The sequence below is a fragment of the Astyanax mexicanus genome, chromosome 14 (genome assembly GCF_023375975.1).
Source record: "Astyanax mexicanus isolate ESR-SI-001 chromosome 14, AstMex3_surface, whole genome shotgun sequence".
In the NCBI taxonomy this organism is placed as follows: domain Eukaryota; kingdom Metazoa; phylum Chordata; class Actinopteri; order Characiformes; family Acestrorhamphidae; genus Astyanax; species Astyanax mexicanus.
This window is the reverse complement of record NC_064421.1, coordinates 9,051,119-9,072,586: the sequence shown is the minus strand read 5'-3', so window position 1 is coordinate 9,072,586 and position 21,468 is coordinate 9,051,119. Positions and strand designations below refer to the sequence as shown.

The window sequence follows — 21,468 nt, the reverse complement described above, 5'->3', positions numbered from 1 at the left end:
TAAATTTTGGTCCAGACTTTCAAATGTGAAAACACTTTAAATATTGACAGAGAGTCCTATTTATAACCAATCAATAGCCAAGCTGTCAACTGTGCACTGTGCAGCTTGATTTATGACGTATCAGTGTGTCTTTGCTATTGTAATGACAGGAAAAGTACACCTCGCACTGCTCTAAGTGTGCTAAAGGCATGTACTAATTCTCTAAATTAAATCATGGGTGTGTTTAATAAACTAATCAGTGTGTCACTTGCCATTCCCTTTAAGAGGCAGGTACACTCTGACTTTGGCGCATTGCTATATCAAAGGTGCAGCTACCTGGGTGTGTCCAACACTTCTTAGCAGTGGAAATTGACCTTGTTGATGTGAAAGTTCGCATAGCTTCCAACAGACATAAACTAAGGGGTTTGTGCACTGTTGTGTGTTCATATGTGTGAGTAACAAGCAGGCAATTACACATGTTGAGAATGCACCTGCTCACGATTCACTGCCCAGATAGCAATGAACGTGTAACTGTTGATGTCTGTTTGATGTCTGGCTGGTTTCAGTCAGTGGTGCACCTGGGTTTTCCATAGCCAAGATAGCAATATGCCAGAGACCACCACGCTCGTTGGTGTAGACATTGTAGATTTGGTGCAGGGTGTAAGATAGGGCCTAGATTATACAAATCCTCTCACAGTTCATGTCCACTTAAAAAACCACCTGGAACTCACCTAGATCATGTTCCACCCATGTCAGCCACATATGAGCATGCTGGATAGGGTTAAAGCAGACTATTCTGCCAGTATTTGTTGATGCACATGTCCAAACTGTGATGGTAGGAGATGCCTGCTGTTCCTCTCTGGCACAGAGAAAAACATCCCTGCGCTATACTGGGATTTAACTGGAGCTAAATTTGTGAGGCGATGGAGAAAAATAAATATAAAAACTATGTAAAACCATTGTGGGGCATTCACGAGCTGAATAGCTAGCAAAAAGTGACATTTAGAGCAATCCTCACTGGACCCAATATTTAACTGGAGTGCCACTTTATTACATTTAAAATCCCTGGGCAAACCGACCTAACAGGGGAGGGGCGGGGGGGCGGTGGTCCTCCAATCCACTCAGATGTGAAAGGTTGCCTCTGCTGGGCTGCTCTGCGCAGTAATATTCCAGATTAGGTTAAATGGAAATGTTCGCTAGAGCAGCAAGCGGGCGGCGTAAGAGCTACGTGTGTCGAGCGTGGGGCCAGTTCCTTTTTTTATTGAGTGGGGCCCTTTCAAGCACACACACACACACACAGAGACAGGCGGCCGGTCATCTACCCTGCACTCTGTTCCGCTTGGGCAGCAGTACCCAGCTAGCCGTCTGCGAGCCTCGGATGATGAGACGAGGGCTGAAAGTGCTTAGGCTGCCAGCGAGAATAGCTTTAACGGGGGGGACATTATTGTAATGTTTTGCTTCCATTAACGTAAGGGAGTTTGGAAAAAAAAAACACTGTGTAATACCACGTTTTAAATTGCCTGGAAAATGGATGGAGAGAGAGAGAACACTGTGCAGACAGTGCTAAAAGCAAATAATGCATTGCAACCCCCCCACCACACCACCCCCTATCCCACCCCGAGCCCATGCTTGGCTCAAAAAGCTTGGCTCTTAGCTGGACAACAATGATCCGAGTGGTAAAGCGGAGAGAAGAGGGGAGGGAAAAAAAGCAGCTCAGCTGAATTTATGGAAATAAAATGAGCTCTAAGGGCTGCGTGGCTGCGAGACCGGACTCACTCATATATTTTAAACAGCATAATGCAAAACCACCGTCCTCCAGAGGTCAGAAAGACCATGTGTAAAAAAAAAAGAAGGCGAGAGAGAGAGAGAGAGAAAAAAAGAGACTGAGAGAAATGGAGATAAGAAATGAAATGCACAAAAGAAAGCAGTAATTTACTTCAGCAGATGCGAAAATTTAATTTCTCTTCACTCTAAAAAGCCATTGCTCTGCTAGCAGTATGTACTTGCAACAGGACCTTTTTTCTCCCTAACAGGCTTTGGGCTTCAACTAGTGGTGTATTTTACTGTACCAGTACTTTTTTTAAAATATTTTTTATATTAATACATAGGAACACCAATCAGAGAATTTAAACCACACTGAACCTAAACCTAATTGCGCCTCTTCGTGATTATAATAATTAGGATAATATAATTTAAATACTATAGAAGTTAAGCCAAACAAGCAAAAAAAATCTGTTGAAATACAGTGTTTTTTCTCATAGTTTGGAATTAAGAATATAGAGAAGGGTGAATTTATTTGCTAGGTAAACTGAGTTGTTTTAATGATATATATTGATCTTTAGGGTGCATCTTTGCTCGGGCAGTGCAGTTTTGATGTGTGTGTGTGTGTGTGTGTGTCCACTCACTGTTGTTGTGTAGTCGTTCCCCCCAGGCTCCCCTCCAGGATCTCCTGGGTGCATATTTATTTTTATATGCTGTGCAAGTACTGCAGTGATACCCGTGTGTTTTCTTGCATTACTACAAGATTACTGTACTTTTCACACTATTTTTTTATATTTTCCGCCATGTTTTCCTTCTAATTGAGCAGGTTTTACCACTGTGTAGTGAGATCTGAAAAGTTAAGCTAAATAACCAAAACTGTAATTATTTTTAAAGAATGTTGGATTTTCTCCTGACAAACTGTTTATTTGAGTGAGTAAAGAGTTTCCGTTTATTTACAATAAGCTTAGATTTCCATGTTTTCACTAAGGCTAGGTGCAGCAGCATTAGCACTAGTGGCTAATGCCTGCCCGACAGCACTACACTGAGGAACCCTGAGTGTTCCAGTAAGCCAGGGTGATATTAGCTAGCGGTTCGTCCGACGTAGCTTGTTTTAACATGGTAAACACACAGGCTACAGTCCGATGTACACACCTCTGAATGGCAAAAGAGCTAAGGCTTAGCCGCTAATGCTAATGCTGTTCCAGTAGTGCTAGCCGGGATTAGCAGCATGTTACAGGCTGATAATACTCACCTCTGAACGGTGATAGAGCTAGTGCTTAGCTCAGTTAGCGGCTAATGCTAATACTTGGTGCTGGAGAACTAAATTGAAACTATTTTATAATGCTGCACTTCAGTGAAGTGACTTTACTGCTCCTTATGATCTGAATGGTAAAATGTATATATATATAAGGCACACCGGATTATGAGGCGCTTTTCCCAAAAATCACGATTTTTGGGAAAATGAAAGGATTCAAAAGATTAAAGGACAATACAGTATACTGTCAGTGCCAGATTAATAATAGTCAAACAATGATTGAAAACTAATGACTAAATCAATATTTTAAAAAAAGTTAGTAATACTAACCTAATAGTTGTTCTAAAATATAAAGTTGAATATCTAACCACATTAACCATTTTTTTTTTGATAGTTTGAAACATGCCATCAGCTTGTTATTATACAGGAAGAGATTGAGAAGAGGGGTGGGATCTCAGATCCCAGCAAGTTCTGCCTCTTTGATAAGTGGAGTTCAGGTGGAGAGATGGTAGGAGTTAAAGGGAAGAGTAAAAACTGTGGTGGAGGGTTGTGAAAACTCATCTTGAATATGAGAGACGGTAGGGATTGTACTTTATAAGATGTTTGAATGAGAGACGGGCCTTAAGACATGTTTCACATTTTTATAACATCAATTTTATTTATTAAATGAAAATTTCTCTTCACTTTAAAAAGGCATCTACTTGCAGAATGTTTATACAGTGGGACATTTAGTCTGATAGGCTTTGGGCTCCCACTAGAGCTATATTTTACTGTACTTATTATTATTTTTTCACATTTATAGTAACAGCAATTAGGGAATTGAACCAGAAAACAATGAAAATGCCACGCTACAAAAACACGCTATGCAACAATAACAACACTAATTATTGAAACACTAATTAATGATAAACTGTAAACAGATGTTGGCGCTAACAACAATTTGTTCCCGGCAGTGTTCAGATGTTAAATGGGCATCACACTGAATTCAGGAACACTTTGTTAATGTTCTTTAAACCATTTAAAGCTTAGGTTCATACAACTCTTCTACAAACCCTTTAAATTGGTACTTTTGCATTAAGTGAAGGTACGAATGCTCTTTTGGAAGCATTTCAGTGCTTCAAAAGGTTCTTTGAGTTATACCATAGAAGAACCATATAATAAAGTATAAAGAAAATCCTTTTAAAATGTATAAGAAAAGAATGTTTACTTAATTTAAAGATACCAGTTTTAAAAGGTTTGTATAAACCTAAGCTTGAAATGGTTCTATGAGCGATGATTGATTCCATAAAGAACGATGCTTGTAATAAAGAAGAATGTTTTAAAGGTCTAAAGAACCATTACTTGGTGTAAATATGCCATTTTTTCTGTCAAACACTGTGATTATTAAAGTACATTGTAAAGGTCTAAATAACCTTCATGGAACCAAAATACACAGCTCTGAAAAAAATTAAGAGACTACTTCAGTTTCTCTAATTTTGCAACTTATATGTATATGTTTGATTAAAATAAACATTATAATTTTATTCTATAAACTACAGACAACATTTCTCCCAAATTCAAATAAAAATATTGTAATTTAAAGCATTTATTTGCAGAAAATGAGAAATGGCTGAAATAACTAAAAAATGCTGAGCTTTCATACACTGAAAACAATGCGTAAAATTTACTTTTCTGCATTTTCTGCATTTGCTTTTTTAAGTAAATTTAATTTAATGTAAATTTAAGTAACTTCAACTCAGTTTCAAGAGTAAATATGTGAACTGAACTTCAGTCAATCCTTTCTTTTATAAAACTTTACTTAATTTATTTTTGCTGAATCAATCCTTTCTTTTAGTAACCTTTACTTAATTTCTGCATACAATATTATCTAATTACATGCCATGGATGGCATGTAATACATTCTTTTTAGTATACTAAAAATGTATTTCATGCTTTTGAGCACTGCTTTTGGATAAAGTCTCTTATTTTTTTCCAGGGCTGTATATTTCTTATATGGCATCACTCAAAAAACCCTAGTCCATACTACTCATTGGTTCTTTTCTGTCCTTACCAATAATAAATCCAGCACCAGTGTGAATATATACACAGTATATTAAAATCACAATGACACCTAGAGAGGAATCTCTACTCATGACTGAGTGTGTGTTCTCTTTACCTCTCTCCTGAGACAGAGGAGTCTGGTTGATGGTGGAGTGGGAGTCTGTCATGTTCCCTGGGGTCTGGGGGGCTAGCTGGGAGCCTGTGGAGAAGAGAAATAAAGAGGCATATTGAGAGAACATCATCTCTCAGACAGACCAACAATACATTCAGACTGATCAGCCGTAACATTAAGAGCCCCGTTTTAGCAATCTGTAGGCGAGCCGTCTTCTGTGCACCATGTAGCTTGATTTAGGGCGTGTCAGTGTGTCTTTGCTATCGTAATGACGGGAAAAGTATGCCTTGTACTCGTTCTTCAGTGGTCAGGACAGCCACAGAGCAGCTATTAATACTTGGGTGGTAATTAATATCAGCATTGCAGTGACACTAATTGACATGGTGGTGTTGTCAGTGTTGGGAAGTAACGGATTACATGTAACGGCGTTACGTAATCAGATTACAAATTATAAGTAACTGTAATCCGTTACAGTTACTGCTTCAATAAATGGTAATCAGATTACAGTTACTCTGCTAAAATTAAAGGATTACATTGCGGTACTTTCCTATTTTTGCTATTCCAACACTGACAAAACGCAAATAACATTTTGCGGTGAATACGCTCTGATATGACAGGGAACTGTCTGCCCCTCCTCCCGTCTCGCTGCACACACACACACAGGGAGGAGGGGCAGACAGCGGCTCCGCACACACAACGAGACGAAATTAACTGACATTTTGGTCAACAAATAAAAACGACGAAAATGTTTGGCAGGGACGAAATCCAATCAGAACTGATTTAGTTCTGTGAAAGGTAGGGACCAGTTAGGAAGAGATCCAATCACTGCTACTTTAGCGGAGGCGCCGCGCGCTCAGTTACAAACCCGGGAATTAAACTGTCGATACGGAGCTCGACTGGAAGTTAACTCCACAGTGTTCAGCAGGGAGAGAGAGAGGAGAGGCGATATATTTCTCCTTTGACGTCGCGAAAAACAAGATAACGTGTAAACCGCGTGGAGCGACTCCATCTCCGGTAAAAACACCACTAATCTTTCAGCTTCTGCAGACCAGAGTCACACAGATCTCCGTGCAGAGACCCGCGTTTTAATGCTGATGTTATTTCATGAGCTGATGTGTTTAACTCGGCAGTGCACTAAAACACAGAACTGATACAGAACTCACTCATTAAGATCAGATCATCTGTTTAGTCTCACAGTGGGAAAGATATAGCTAGTGTTAAAGCAGCAGCAGGTCAGAAAGGAACTCAATAATATAACGAAAATAAAACAATAAAATAAGTGAATCTATGAACCCAAAAGTCTGTGTAAAGTTCCTTACAGCACTTTCTCATCAGTTTCTCACTTTAACTCATGAAGTCTCTCAGTACATCCTGAGAGCATCTCTACAGGACAGTGTGTGAAGGTGTGTTTTTGATCTCATTTATAGACTGTAGCTCCAGTAGGTGTGCTGGGTTAGTGCTGGAGATAAAACTAGATCATTTAAAAGCTGTTTTTGCATCTACAGCTCTGTTTAAACTATAATTTAACTATTCAGTTGTTTTATGACCTGATTTCTAGAGCAAAATTTTAAATGTAAAATATATATAGTCACACACCTATAATAATAATAATATACATTAAATCATATATAAATATATTTCACATTCAAACATTAACAATATTACTCAAGTGGTTAATAAACGTTTCATTTCATATAAGTGTATAGTTAATAATTCAAGGGAACTGATGAAAAAGCATTTACATTTACACCCTTTACATTTTAGTCGACTAAATTTACTGTAATTTTAGTAGACTATATTCTTATGACATTTAGTCGACTAAAACTAAGTCGACTAAATTACTAAATTGTGACTAAAACTAAATGCTATTTTCGTCACAAGACTATAACTAAGACTAAATCAAAATTTGTTGTCAAAATTAACACTGGTGGCAAACCTGCAAATAGATAGCTTACAGTTGTTGTTACATTGTTTGGTTTTAAATTGTTTTATTATCAATTTATAGAAGTGTTTCTTAAAATTGTTTGATGAAATGGTTTCATAAGTATTTTTATAGAGTGATTGAAAAGGCTTTTTTATTTGTTTATCTATTTGTTAACTGGAAAGAAAAATAAAAGAATAATATGCAATATGTGGTTGCTACATTCATTCAGGCTTAAAAAAACGACAATATTGTAAGTAATCCAAAGTAATCAGATTACGTTACTCACTTGAAGTAATGTAACTGATTACGTTACAAATTACATTTTGAGTGATGTAATCAGTAATCTGTAAGGGATTACATTTTAAAAGTAACCTTCCCAACACTGGGTGTTGTATGAATGGATCAGACACAGCAGTGCTGCTGGTGTTCTTAAACAACCTCTGTGTAAATGCTGGATTGAAAATAATCTACAAACTACAAATATCCAGCAGACAGAATCCTATGACTAGAGGACTAGAGGATGACCAATGAATGGAAAGCACTGCTGTGTTGAATCCACTCATACCAGCCCAACACATACTAACACCTCATACACCACCACTACCACCATGCCAATCAGTGCTAATCATTGCAGTTCTGATAGTAAAGACCCACCACCCAAATAATAATAATAATAGCTGCTCTGTATTGGTTTTCTCTCCTATGGGGTCCTGACCATTGAAGAACAGAGTGAAAGGAAGACAATAAATTTAAAAAGCATTAAACAGATACAGGACAAAAGACTGTATATTATATAGAACTTCAAAGTGCTCATATGTGTACAGTGGAGCTGACATTTATAGTAAGTGCAGAAGCAAGCAGGTAGTATTAATATTATGGCTGATATATGTATATTAACCCTCTATAGCATGGCATTGCTCTTAGAGAACCAAAATATATATATTTTCACACCTTTCTATCCACTGGGACTTGAAAGCTTTCAAAATATACAATTTCCTTCTAAAAATAAATGGTTAATACTCTTATAAATATGATATAATATTATAATATTATACCTATTATAATACAATGAGGTGTACAAGTGGATCATAAATAAAATGATGTATATGTGCATGAATACGTAAAAAAATACATTTTACCTGCTTATATTCTTACTATATTCTTACATTCTTGTTAAAAACAGTGTTTTTTATCCATTGCTTTTGGGCAGCATTGTGTAGTTAAACCACTTTTGTTAGATTTATCTTGATGAAGTAATGGTTTATATCTCTGGTCTTGAGGGCATCCTACCCTACATGTTTTGGAAGTTTCCTTGCTCTAAAACACTTTATTGAAATTCAAAATTGAAATTAATGTATGCTACAACCACTGGGACTCGCAAGCTTCCAAAATATACATTTTCCCTCCTAAAGATAGAGGGTAAACATTCTTTTTAACATAATTTACTGTTAAAAAACAGTAGAATCACTGTTTAGAATGGTGTCAAATGACCCACTGTGCTATTGGTATCTTTTATACTGTAAGTAGGGTTGTGCCATAGTGTAGCATACACAATAATATCGCCAACATCTTTAAATATCGTGATTGATATTATACCCTGAAATATCGTGCCATATCACCCACCCCTAATTATCACATCAGGGTACTACTTTTTGCTGTTTTTAGCAAAAGAAAAATTCACACTGTTCTCATTTCCCCTTATATATCTACTAGACAATTGTTTTATATCTGTCCAGTGTCATTTATTTTACTTTAATCCTGGATATATGGAGATATTTGGAGCGCATTATTAGTATCATGAAATTCTGGATCATTAACTTCTGTTATAAATCTGATAAAATTCTTGTATTTGTTTTATATATCAGCTAGGTATGTGCCATGTCATATCGTATGCAATAGTAAAATACAATTTTTATTTTGTTGCAGTAGTGTATTCTACAAGACATATCGCCCACCACTAACTATACAGTATAAATTTACAGTATTTCTTTAGTCCACCTAGAAGGTACAAAAAAAAATCAACATTATTTGAACTAAATGGGCATTTCATTCACTTCTGTAGCACCGCCATTCTTCACCCCCACTCATCATGAAAGATAAAAGAGAAAAGAGAAATTCATAAAGTGTCATCTTGACTATAGCTGTCCTTTTTATTCTTCCTTTATGCTCCTTCCTGCCAAATCCCCAGCCGACACATTCAGAAGCCAGCAGCCAGATTTCTCAGACACCAAACAGTCAGTCAATATCACTCCCATCCTCCATCACTACACTGGTCACCTGTTTCATCCCAGATTCAATAAAAATAACCTTCCATAACCTCACAGCACTTCATGGCCTCGCCACTCAATATCTGCCTGAGCTTCTCAGACCATGTGCAGGCAGTCTGTTCACAGCTCCACTTCTGCTCTGCTTGAGCTGCCTACACTTTCACAAAAAATAAAGGCACTTCAAATGGAATAGAAAAAATATATATATTTTTGGTTTTATAAAAAAAATCATATTTGGTATAAGAGATCTCTATGTGTAAGTTAGAGTGAAGAACCTTTATAACATCTAAAAATTAGATTTTTTTTATAGAACCAAAAGTGATTCTTAATATGCACGCTCAAAGTGTCACACCTTAGCCTGTGTCTGTCCAATGTCTTTCCTTTTTTTTTGGTTCCTTCCTGCTCTTGTCCTCTGTTCTCTTTTGTTTCCCTGTCATGTTTCCCAGCCATGTGCTACTGTTGTGTTTTGGTCTTGTCTCCACCTTAGCCCCGCCTTGTCATCTGTAACCCCTCCTGTCATTTGTAACTCCACCCCCTCATTACCTCCACAGGTGTCCCTAGTGTGTGCCTGTGTATAAATACCCCATGTGCTCCTTTGTTCTGTGTCGTGCCTTTTGTTTGACCTCGTCCTGTTACTCAGTTTGGATCTTGTTTATCTGTGTTTGTTGAGCTTTGGACCTGCCGTGTTTTTGTCTACAGTATTCTGGTTTGTTTTCTTTAGCTTGTTCCTTTGTTTGCTTATTTTGCTTGTTTGTTTCAGTCTTTTAGTTTATCTTTTAGTTCATAGTGTTTTGTTTTAGTTACCTTTTTGTTATATTAATCCTTAGTGTTTTGTTCTTTGTTAGTTTTCTAAATGTCTAATAAAACTGACTTGCATTTGCATCCGGCCTCCTCCTCCGTGTTACATAAAGAGCCTTTTGTAGAACCTTAAATTTATGATTGCACCAATGATTGAACAGTTTTAAAGCTTGAACATTCACTCCAAAGGTTAAGAATTACCCATATTGTATTTTATCCTCTTGAGACTTATCTGCACTATAATACTTTTTTTTTTTTAAACATTGACCCTTTGGCCTCATATGGAAAGAATACCCATATCATCTCGTGGTCACATCACAACATTACACTCAATTGATTGAAAACTAGATGGTGAGAATCCCGTTCAAAGGTTTCTACAGCCAGTCTAGACAGAAACATAGACCAGGTACAAACTCTCATCTAATTTTATGTTTGAAACTAGTTTATTTATGTACAATAATATCTATATCTTCATATGATATTGAATTTTAATCAATTGTTGCAATAACAGAGAGCTACATAAAAAATACATAAATAATCTACTGTCCCTATAAACTCCTGGAGAAATAAAAAGTCCGGGTCTCTGGAGGTTAAAAAACCTATGACTATAATTGATATACATTGATATACCAAACTTCATTAGACCTGTGGCTATTATTGTGTCCTATGACTATTATCACATTCCATTAAGGCTAATGAATATATGTGGGGTCTTCTGTATTGAATGTAAATGTGAATTCTGCTGGAGTTGCTTGTCTGTTCACATGGACAGTTCTAGCCAGACACCGCCAGTCACAATCACCCCCACACACTGTCCACAGTGTCACTGTCCGCAGTGTTAATGGTGGTAATTTTTTTCTGTAAATAATTCCTGTTACACATACATATGACACACTGTGGATCAAGAAATGTGAAAACCCCAAATATCAGACATACTAGCCAGTGTCTAGCCATCCTTATTCACAACAAGATAACACCTCATAACATATACAGGTGTGGGTATTTCCAAGAAGGCAGCCCACCAAGGTGACAACACTTTATGATCAATTTAATCAAGTTATACTGGTGTCCCATGACTTTTGGCATGTCGATGTATTTGTTCTACATGAGTTGGAATATTAGTTATTATAAGGGGTTTAAGAAACTATTATATTATATAATTGTATAATTAAACTATTATATACTAAATATATATCAAAGTATCACATTTTCGACAATGGTTCATTTAGTGTTATGTTTAAACCTCACCCACTAAATTATTGTTATTAGATCCCACTGTTTTGATTAAGTAAAATGTAAACTTAATTTTATTCAGATTTCATAAAAACAACAAAAAAAAAAATAGTTTAAACATTAGCAATTTGTAACCTTGTTTACGATTTCATACTATATTAAGATATATTAAATCGTACAGTATAACAGCTTGCAACAGGCCCTAAGCCCAGGCTGTAAATCGCTGTAATCTATGCAACAGGCTGACAGCTCTGAGCTTCATAATAATCAGTGTGATGATGTGCTGCTGGCGCTGTTTATCATTTGCCTTCCAGAGTCGATCTTCAATATGAGGAGCAATGATTAACGTTACGATACCAGAGAGCATGCGGATTGATTTTTGACACATGAGGGTAAGAAGCGTAAATTAGCCTGTGCCTCAGTGACATGCCACTGATGCCACTGATGCCGACAACCAATGGGCGAAAAGGGTGGCAAACTCTGAACCAATGAGGGACGAGCAGGGAGGCTGTGAAACCAGGGCAACGAGGGTATCAGAGGCGGGGAGCCAATTGGCACTGGGAATAGGAGACACTTTTCCAATGAGGACTGAGAACAACAAGCTGCCAGAGCATGTTATGATAATATTGGATAATTTTTAGTTCTTAATACCACAAACATTCACTCACTGCACTGGTGAAAGAAGATACTGTTAGGAGGAATCCGAATTAAAGTGCTAAAAATGTGACGACTAATATTTTACACTGATATTTAGAGATGTACAAACTAAATTCCAGAAGAGCACAAAATCACTAAAGTCACTTTATTCTACTAATGTAAGTACATTTTATTGTGTATCTTGTTAATAACTATTTTTGAGTAGCCTATTAGTATACTCTAAAAAACACACAAAAACGACCCTGCACAAGGCCCTTCACAATGCTCATTGCTATCTTACACCCCACCAACAGTCTATTTTCACGCAATCCACCTGCCCCGTTTAAATAGCAAAATAGCAACAGTGTTTGTGAATATATATATACATCGATAAGTGTTCAGTTAAATTCAGTAAATATATTTAAATTTAACCTCTTGAGACGCTACCTTTTGCTTGGTGTAAATTTGTACAATTCTAGCTGTTTGGGATTAGTAGGACCTACCAAGCATTAAAAACCAAACATTGTCTTTGTACAGGAAGAATCTCATCATACAGGTTAGTTTAGTTAGTTTAGTTAGTTAGTTATAGTATTATAGGCCAAAGAGTCAACTTTATATAATATAATAAACTCCTGAAGACAGAGCTCTTCAAAGAGTACTTACTCTCCTAACACCTTTAACACTAACTAACTATTTCTAACTTCATTTCCTGCTTCCCCTCCTTTCTTCCTCTATTCTACTATTCCCCTTTGTCTCCTTTAGGCCCTGTCTAAAATGTTTTTCCCTTGAACTTTTTTCGTCCTCTATAACTAATTTACATCATTATTTGTAAGTCGTTTTGGATAAAAGTGTTGTCTAAATGTAATGTATTGTAATGTGCTTATATAAGAATGCAGTGTCTCAGGAGGTTAAATGATCCCTTATTTCACCTCCTTGGCCTTTAGAGCTACCATGGTTTGCTTTAGTTAGTAATTCTTTTCCAGGAAGTGGAAAGAATCCATGTAAACAAACTCGGCTAACTAAGCGTAATTGCGTTGTGTTAACTCTGTAAACAGGCTCTCCGTGTGGATGCCCGCACACTAAGCGTCTAATGGCTGAGCACCAAGACTGTAATCCATTAGCGAGTGTGTGATTGGTCTGTGGGGCTGCAGCAGGGCTAGCGGTGGGCTGTTAGGCCGGAAACACCGGGCAGCACCGAGCAGCTGTGGAAGAAAGCGCAGCAGTGCAGGAACAAATTGTAGCTCTTTGTTGTTCCTGCGGTTTACTGGTCTTGCTGGGACTTCCAACCAGCAATGCGTTTTCCGTTTGGGGGCCTTTTTGCTGTCGCACCAGGAGCGTGTTAGCGCAGTTTCCAGCCCCGCTAAAGCACGTCTGCTGCAGAGGCAAGGTCACACTCCTCCTCCAGTACTGTCTGAGGTAAACAGGCCTGTGTGGGCTTGTGTGTAACAATAGCTGCCTTTTAAACGCCTAGGCTGCGATCAACTGAGTACAGGTCCCAAACTGACTGTTCTTTTGAAGACAAAGCTTTATGATGAACGTTGAACATTGTGACACTATATAACACTGCAGCGCACAACTCATTTCTTCACATAAATAAGTGATGTTATAGAAATCTCCCTCCTTTTAATATAACATTCTATAAAAAACAGTCTGTCCTTTCTTTTAAGGGGACATTTTAAGGGGGCAAAAGTCCATTTTTACATGCTTATAAACACTCCAAGGGGGTGAAAAAAATCTATCCATCCATTTCTGTGAATCAGTTAAAGTCAGAGTTTGGTGTCAGGAATCATATGCTTCTATGAGCCATTTGGATTGCTCCTCATTGTGATGGAACCCTGCATAGAACCACCCTGGCACCACCCCTCATCCGTCAACCCCCACCCAAGACCCACCCACTAGATCACCAAAAGATTCACCATTTTAGTATGCTGGTTAAGAACCTCACACAATACAGAACAGACTTCATCTGAGGGAGGGATCTGCACCTATGGTTTGTGGCAAGCTACAGCTACAGCTTATTTGCATAAAAGTGACAGAGCCCTTAAACACTTAATTCTGAAAGAGACTGAAACTGGCGAGCATAGAGGTAGATTGGTGACTATCACATACACATGGCTTGTTCAGAACTGGCAAAATTATGCTCCCCTTATTGTACTAAGCAAACAGAGCGTTATAAATGTGTAATAGAGAAGTATTTGCAGAGTGCCTTAAGAGAGGCTAATTTAAAAATCTTCTCTAACCACGTTCTAATCACCTGAAGCTGATGTGCTGAATCTCACTCTAATTTTACACTTTACTTTACTTATACTTTAAGTAGTAATAAATGTGGGGTTGTTCTAACCTTTGTCCTCTTTCACAAAAATTGCATTTATGTTAAACAATTTAATATCTAATTTTTTAAAAGCCGCTAAATTAATGGTATATGTTTAGTTATATTACCTCATAGCTATTATCTATTATTTCTCCTTATGTATATATATCATTATGTCATGTTTTGTCAAGGGGTGAGCTATATTTTCCACAATTGACGTTCTATTGAAATATGCTTCATTATTATCTACATTATTTGATGGCTGTGGTTTTAGCACTGCATAACAGGCTGATCAGTAAGAGGAAAATAAGAGGCTGTACTTGTCAAGCAGCGATCTCACGATCTCAGTTATCCAAACATTATATTATGACAAACAGTAGGCTTACATATAATTTTCATCATCAAAAAAAAAAAAAAAAAAATGCAATTAATGGCATCAAAAATAACCCCTAAATGCTAATTATCAGCTTTAAATGACATCATGCTAAAACGTGACCGATCACCTCGACTGCAATTAGTGTCTGCGGGGTTGATTTGGCATCAACTGGTAGTTGCTGGTCTCTCTTATCAGGAAACACAGAGAATAATGAGTCCTAATATAAATAAACACACAGAAGAGGCTACGTCTCCATTGAGACAGCTGCTTAATAATTCAGAGTGTGCCATGTCTCCTCCGACTGCGCAGTCGGGGGTAAAGGAGTGTCTAAATGTCACAAGGCTTCTCAATGATTCTTTTATCCCTCCCTCTCGCCATCTAAAAGGGATCTTAATTATCAGCGCAACATCAGGGCGTTTACCATAAATCTGAAGAGTCAAAGCGACGGCTGCATTTGAAGATTACTTCTAAATGACAAGTGTGTGCTGGTGAGAGTGAGTGTGTGTATGGATCAGGGCACTGAGGGGAAGCACTGGGCCTTAAGTGGGATTTTTAGAATTGTAGTGCAGGGACTCTAACATGACTTTTACGTGAAGTTTACCAATTTTAAATAGTCTAATACACTGTTGCAATAGTCAAAATATCAATCATTCCACAATACAGAGCTAGGGGTATAAGAATATATCAATAATATGATGTCTGATTATGATATTTTACTTTGCAGTACAGTATCAGTTCTCAAAAACAGAAAAAAAATATATATATTTTTTTTAATTATTAGTTTAAGATCAGTTAATTTTTTTAAAAATCCCAACCAATTAAAAGCAGTATTGTACCCTGCCTTTAGATCCCACTGATCCCACTGGGCAAAACTTTTTTAACTTGATTAAATGCATATAACATTAACATATGACAGATTTTTTTCTTACCATGAGAGTTTTCCTAAAAATATATATTTAAACAATTGCAATATATTGTGATACAGTACCAGTCAAAAGTTTGGACACACCCCTCCTTCTTCTCATTCAATATGTTTTCTTTATTTATATGATTTTCTTTACATTGTAAATTTAATATTGAAGGTGTAGTTCACCCTAAATAGCATGAAACTTACAGCATAACTGTGTATTAGTAGAAAGTGCAATATTAATTCTATGCATCACAGACTATTATTATTATTATTATTAGTTACATCATGCACTGATAAACTGGTGTTTCAATACAGTTTTTGTACACAATATATTTACAGTATGCAAAATAAAGCATATACTAATATGGTGTGCTTTACTGGTGTACAGTATTCTGTATAATTGATGCAAAAACCTTTCCATAACTTAAAAATACATCTAGTAGTTGTTTTATATGGTATATACTGTCAGAATGTGTACTATACACCATGTATTGTTATCTGGAATAAAGAATACATAATGGTTTAATTTGCTTTAAAAATATGTAATAGTATCATGTGTATTATACTATACATACTAGAATCTAATTGTACAGTATATTGGTCTAGTATGCTTTATTATACTGGTATAGTGTGCAGTATACATATATACAGAATGCACAGTATGGCCCTGATTTGTATTACATGTAAAGGAATTGCAAATACTGTATCCATAATGATATTTTATGGTTACATCTGACTAATTACCTGTCATAAATCCATGCATTTGTTTAGGATGTCATTAAAGACACTGTCCTTTTACAAATCCTGGACTTCTGAATTTCAGAAAGCAATTCCCTGCTAAGTGCTAAAGTAATGCTAACTTCTCCAGGTCATGAAAACAGTCCTTTGAAGTGTTGCAGTTCCAAAATAATTACAATTTCCATTTCTAGGCATTTAACAAGAGCAGTCGTTTCAGTTTCATCCACGGTGGGCGAGACACGGGTCGAAAGCAACAGGGTTCACTGGTTCAGGGAGATAATGCGCATGCTTAAACCCAATATAATTTTAAATATTCTTCGGCGAGGATTGTTGAGGCAATGTGAGGCCTTTGAAGAGGAGCTTTTCATCTTTGAAGTGTTTTTAAGTTTTTCAAATGTAAGATTCATGGTGCAGTTCAAAGACGTGCGAGAGTACTCGTGGCCATATTCCCTGTGTTTTAGTTTGGGGGGCGCACAATTTGAACACCGTGTGCGTGCAATCCGGACGCAGTGCAATTTCGGACCCAACGACGGTACAATAAAGGGTTCTTTAAATGAGGAAAAAAGAGAGGGAGGAAGAATAGAGAGAAAGAGAGGAGGAAGGTTCCAGAGGCTGGAGTCGTCTTGAGTGATGGCTGGCTAGGACCCTGGCTTAAGCCGCTGGTCCGGAGAGGGGAGTAAAGCCGTGGCTAGTCTTGGGTCAGCAGAATGCTCCAGCCTTTGGGCTAAAATGCCGAGGTAGCCCCAGATGCACACACACACACCTGCACACACACACAAACTCGCTCTCACGATGAGGCCAGGTAATCTAAATGTTGCTTTATCCTTGGGGAAGCCTATAAACACAGTGTAGCAATAATGGCACCTCAGATCCCAATGAGCAGGAGTAAATGATTTTCCAACCTGGGGCTAATGCAAGTTAACTCGGCCTGTCGGGGGACGCAAAACTGCACAGTGGCAAGCAAGCTGTGCTCCCCTGGACCTCATTACTGGTGAGCCAAACAAGGCCAAGGTAAGTAAAGTGGAAAGTGCAGCTTAAGCGAAAAGAGCCCAGGCACATCGCTGTGGAAAGAACCGCCGCCTGGGCATACTGCACCATTACATTAAAGAGGAAAAGGAGAAAAATACAGGAAGCTCAGAATGGAGTCCATCCAGGCAGGTGTGATTGCTACTGCTTTGTACAGCTGAAAGCCAGTTGTGTGTAATATGCAGGGCAGAGGTATGGGTAGAAATGGGGGCAAAACAGTGCGGTTCTGGATTGAAAGAGACTGAAATGAAGGGGGTGTTTTACAGGATGAAAGAGTAGAAAGAAAAAAAGGAGTGGGCATCAAGAGAACTCAGCAGAGGGTCTACTGGACTTTCAGCTCAAGGACTGTAGAGAAACACTACAGGACTAGCATGCATACACGTACAGGTATTACTATTTTCAGGATAATAGTGCCACACTGACATGCCTCAGGCCATGGGACTAGAACTGGTATCAAAAAATGACTTTGTGAGTCATTTATGTTCCATGGAAGCTAATGAATGCTGTGACTGGTAATGTTAGTTTTCTTTTTTGGTATTTTTTTCCAAGAATTGACATTCACAACGTACAATGTTTCTTTTGTTATCACTTCTGATATCGCAATTATCACAGTTTTTTATGCCTTCAACATAAAAAAACAACTTATACAGAACAAGGAGGATGCCTAAAATTATTGTGCAATAAAAATAAAATAAAACCAATACGGAAGAAATACAATACCTATATGTTTTCTGGGTAGTACTTTTTTCTGTTTTTGTTTCATCTTCAAGTAAATTGTCCATTTTAACCATAGTTTTGCAAATTCTGATATCTCCAGCCTAATAGCAAATGTATTTTTTTCTATTACCTATATTTCATTGACAATATTCATCTATTCTTCCATTACTGGTGGATCAGGTATATGCCATCTCCTTTTTATCGCTTTTTTACTTGCAATCAAAAGAACATTCCACAGATATCTATTTGATCCTATTGCTTGAGGATTGATCTCTCCTAAAAATAAAATATCAAATCTCGGGTTAATTTCCAAGTCCAATATTTTTTGTAATGTATCATGCAAATCTGACCAATAAACCCAAAGTTTACAGTTCCCAACCTCACTCACATGATAATATCTCACAACCTATAAAGGTGTATAGAAAAAGACTAAATCAAGTCCTCTGGTATTTTTAGTCCTGTCCAGACTCACATCTCTGCGTTTTATCACCTCGTGTTTAATAAAATAGCTATTTGTCCATTGCCACACACCGTAGTTACACTTTTGGGCGCGGGTTTCCACAGAGATCCATGTACACACAACAGCGAGTGAAAATGAAGGAGCTACTGAACACGATGTCTTATGACAGAGAAAGCCAAAAAAACTCACTCAAGGTCCTTTTAAAACAGTCTGGATTCAAGAGTTTATCACTGAGTAGAAGTGTAAAATATTTTTCACAGACGTCCCCCTGAGAAACTAATCCTGTAAGGATAGTGCGATACAGAGTGGACACTACTTGAAGTGATTTCTGTCCAAAGGCAAAACCAGACTGTGCAATACATTCAATCTAAAAAACATACTATGTGCAATAAACAATAAACAAACCGAACGAACAGTTCAGGCAAAATCTCATGGTCAGACTCAGACTATATGCACTGGATGGGTGTTGGGGGAGTTCATCTTTAAATGTGAACATCTCTCCAGGACACTGAAGCGATGCGTCCAGCAAAAGAGGCCCCAGTGCTCCTTCATGGCCTCAGCAAACACTTCTGATTCTGAGCCCACTCACCGAGCCGTGCCAGCTTCAGCCCCTATTACCATAATACTCTCCGCTCGCTAAATCCAGCAGATAAAAACACTAACCCAACCTGCTAGCTCCGTGCCAGTGGGCCTGACGGAGGTAAAACCACTCGCGGACCCACCGGGCCTGCTGCCGCTCTCGCTCCCTCGCTCAGTCTCTCGCACCGCTCCCTCTCACGCTGACCTTTCTGCACTCCAAAGCTCTGGAAGCACTTCAAGCAGGAGCCGATAAACAGCTTACTCAGAAAGCAGCCCTCATAAGTATGCCCAAATCACATCTTTAAAGCAGAGCAGGAAAGAAGGACACACGGACTGAGGGAGGGGAGAGCGAGGGAGGGGGAGGGGAGTGGTGGGGGGGAGAGGATTGGTGGGCCACAGTCACGTTAAATGGACCTGGATGGACCTTGGAGAGGAGTAATAAAAATGGAGAGAGACAGGCGTTTCTGCTTTTCAATGGCAGCTCAAGTGCATGGATGTCATTAGGGGCTGCACTGCAGTCTGTGTCAATTAGAGGCTGCTCTAAAGTGAGTGCCTCCACTCCAAACACCACAATGGTGGACATGCTGCTGTAGACGCATGTGTATTAAAACCGTATACAACTGCACGCCACTCTGTGTTCAGATTTTAGAATGAACACCAGCTTGAGATAAAAAAAAAGACTAAAAGTTTCAGACATAATTCTGTAAGCACTTTGTAAACAACAGTAACTTACCAAGAGTCTGATTTTTTGTGTAAAATATATAATGTGTCATAATAATAACGTACAGAAACAAAAATATATATTTTTATGATTTTTTGCATTGCAAATTTAATGTTGAAGACTATATTAAAGCTATACAGAAACACAAGCTGAATCATGTGTTAAACAAAAAGTGTTAAACCAGAATATATTTTATACTTTAGCACATTTATCTTTGAGGACAGATCTGCAGACTCTTGGTATTTTAATCTCAGTGTCTTCATGAGGGAGAGTCACCTGGAATAGTTTTCTTAGCGTCTTAAAGGAAGGAGTTCCTGGAGGTGCTGAACAATAGTTGCTGCTTTTCCTTCACGCTGTGAAGCTCCAGCTCATCCCAATTAAATCACCTCAAATCACAGTCCCAGTTCAACAGGTTTAGATCAGGGAATTGGTCGGGTGGAGGGGAAACACTTTTAACTGTTTAATATGCAATTCAATATGTATTATAGAAAAAAATAAAAAAATAAAAAATAAAGAAAAACACTGACTGAGTAGAGGTGTGACCAAAATTTTGACTGGTGCTGTTAATGAGTGCATGCATATAAACTGCAAACATGAACAATTATACAATAAATACCAGTAAAGCTTCACAGTACATATCAAATCACATGAAAAATAGCACTACTGCTATGATATGGATTTTTGAAAAAGCAAGATATATTGTGTATGATACAATATGGCACGACCCTATTTGACACTAACATACATTTTAAGATGGTTTAATTAATATTTGAGGTATTTTGGACCAGAGACAATGTGTTCAGTGATAAGTACATTGAACAGATATCAGATGTTGAAAGTGAGACACTTCAGAATTTCATGAAATATATTAACTTATTTAAAACTTCCTAAAAGCAAAAACAGCTATGACAGGGGTATGTCAGGATCAAAGGCAGAATAACTCCTATTTGAGAAAGAATAAGATAACAGGAGAGATTCAGGATCATCACTATTCTCATTATCATCATCATCATCATCATCAGAGTCTTATTTTATTGGGCGTACTTCTCTTCAGAGACTAGCTCCACATCTTAGAAATTCAGCTTAGCATAAAAAGGGTTTCCTCAAACATTCAGACATACTGTATAGACAATGATAGTATCCAATAAATCCCAAATCAAACTCTATGCTTTTATCTCTAATACACATGTATTCTCCTGAATTCTGGCTCCTTAAATCACTTTATATGATCCAGTTACCTCCTATTGTTCTACACTCTCTCTTCCTCGGCAGTAAAGAGTGTAACACTGTAACACAGCTCTGTGTTTTTCAGCACAGCATTAACATTCGTTTGGCCGAGAGGTATCGGTGAATGCTACTGAGCACTGGTCAGTTTTAAGAGAAACTGACAGCACAGAGGACAGGTCAATGAGCATCAGACAGAAGGTCAATGCTAAAGCCTATTTAGCATTACTTAACGCTCAAGGCTGTGAATCTCTCTGCTTCGCTTAAGAAATGGATTAGAGGTGTTCTTCCATCTGTGATCAGCTTTTACTCTGTACTGTAGATACAGATACAGAAAACAAGCTAAAACACCCTGCTGGAATAAACAGCATGGCCAGCTTAAATAGATTAAGCTGGATAAT

General features: G+C 37.7%; 1 protein-coding gene across 2 annotated transcripts in view; it reads right to left on the bottom strand.

Annotated features, from left to right (window-relative positions):
• The window catches only part of LOC103041141 (AT-rich interactive domain-containing protein 1B), a 330,051-nt gene that overhangs the window by 59,377 nt on the left and 249,206 nt on the right, over nt 1–21,468 (bottom strand). For both annotated transcript variants that reach the window (XM_022673204.2, XM_022673205.2), the window contains exon 6: nt 5,151–5,234. In XM_022673204.2, coding sequence (XP_022528925.2) covers nt 5,151–5,234 — 84 coding nt within the window. The remainder of the gene's footprint in view (nt 1–5,150; nt 5,235–21,468) is intronic.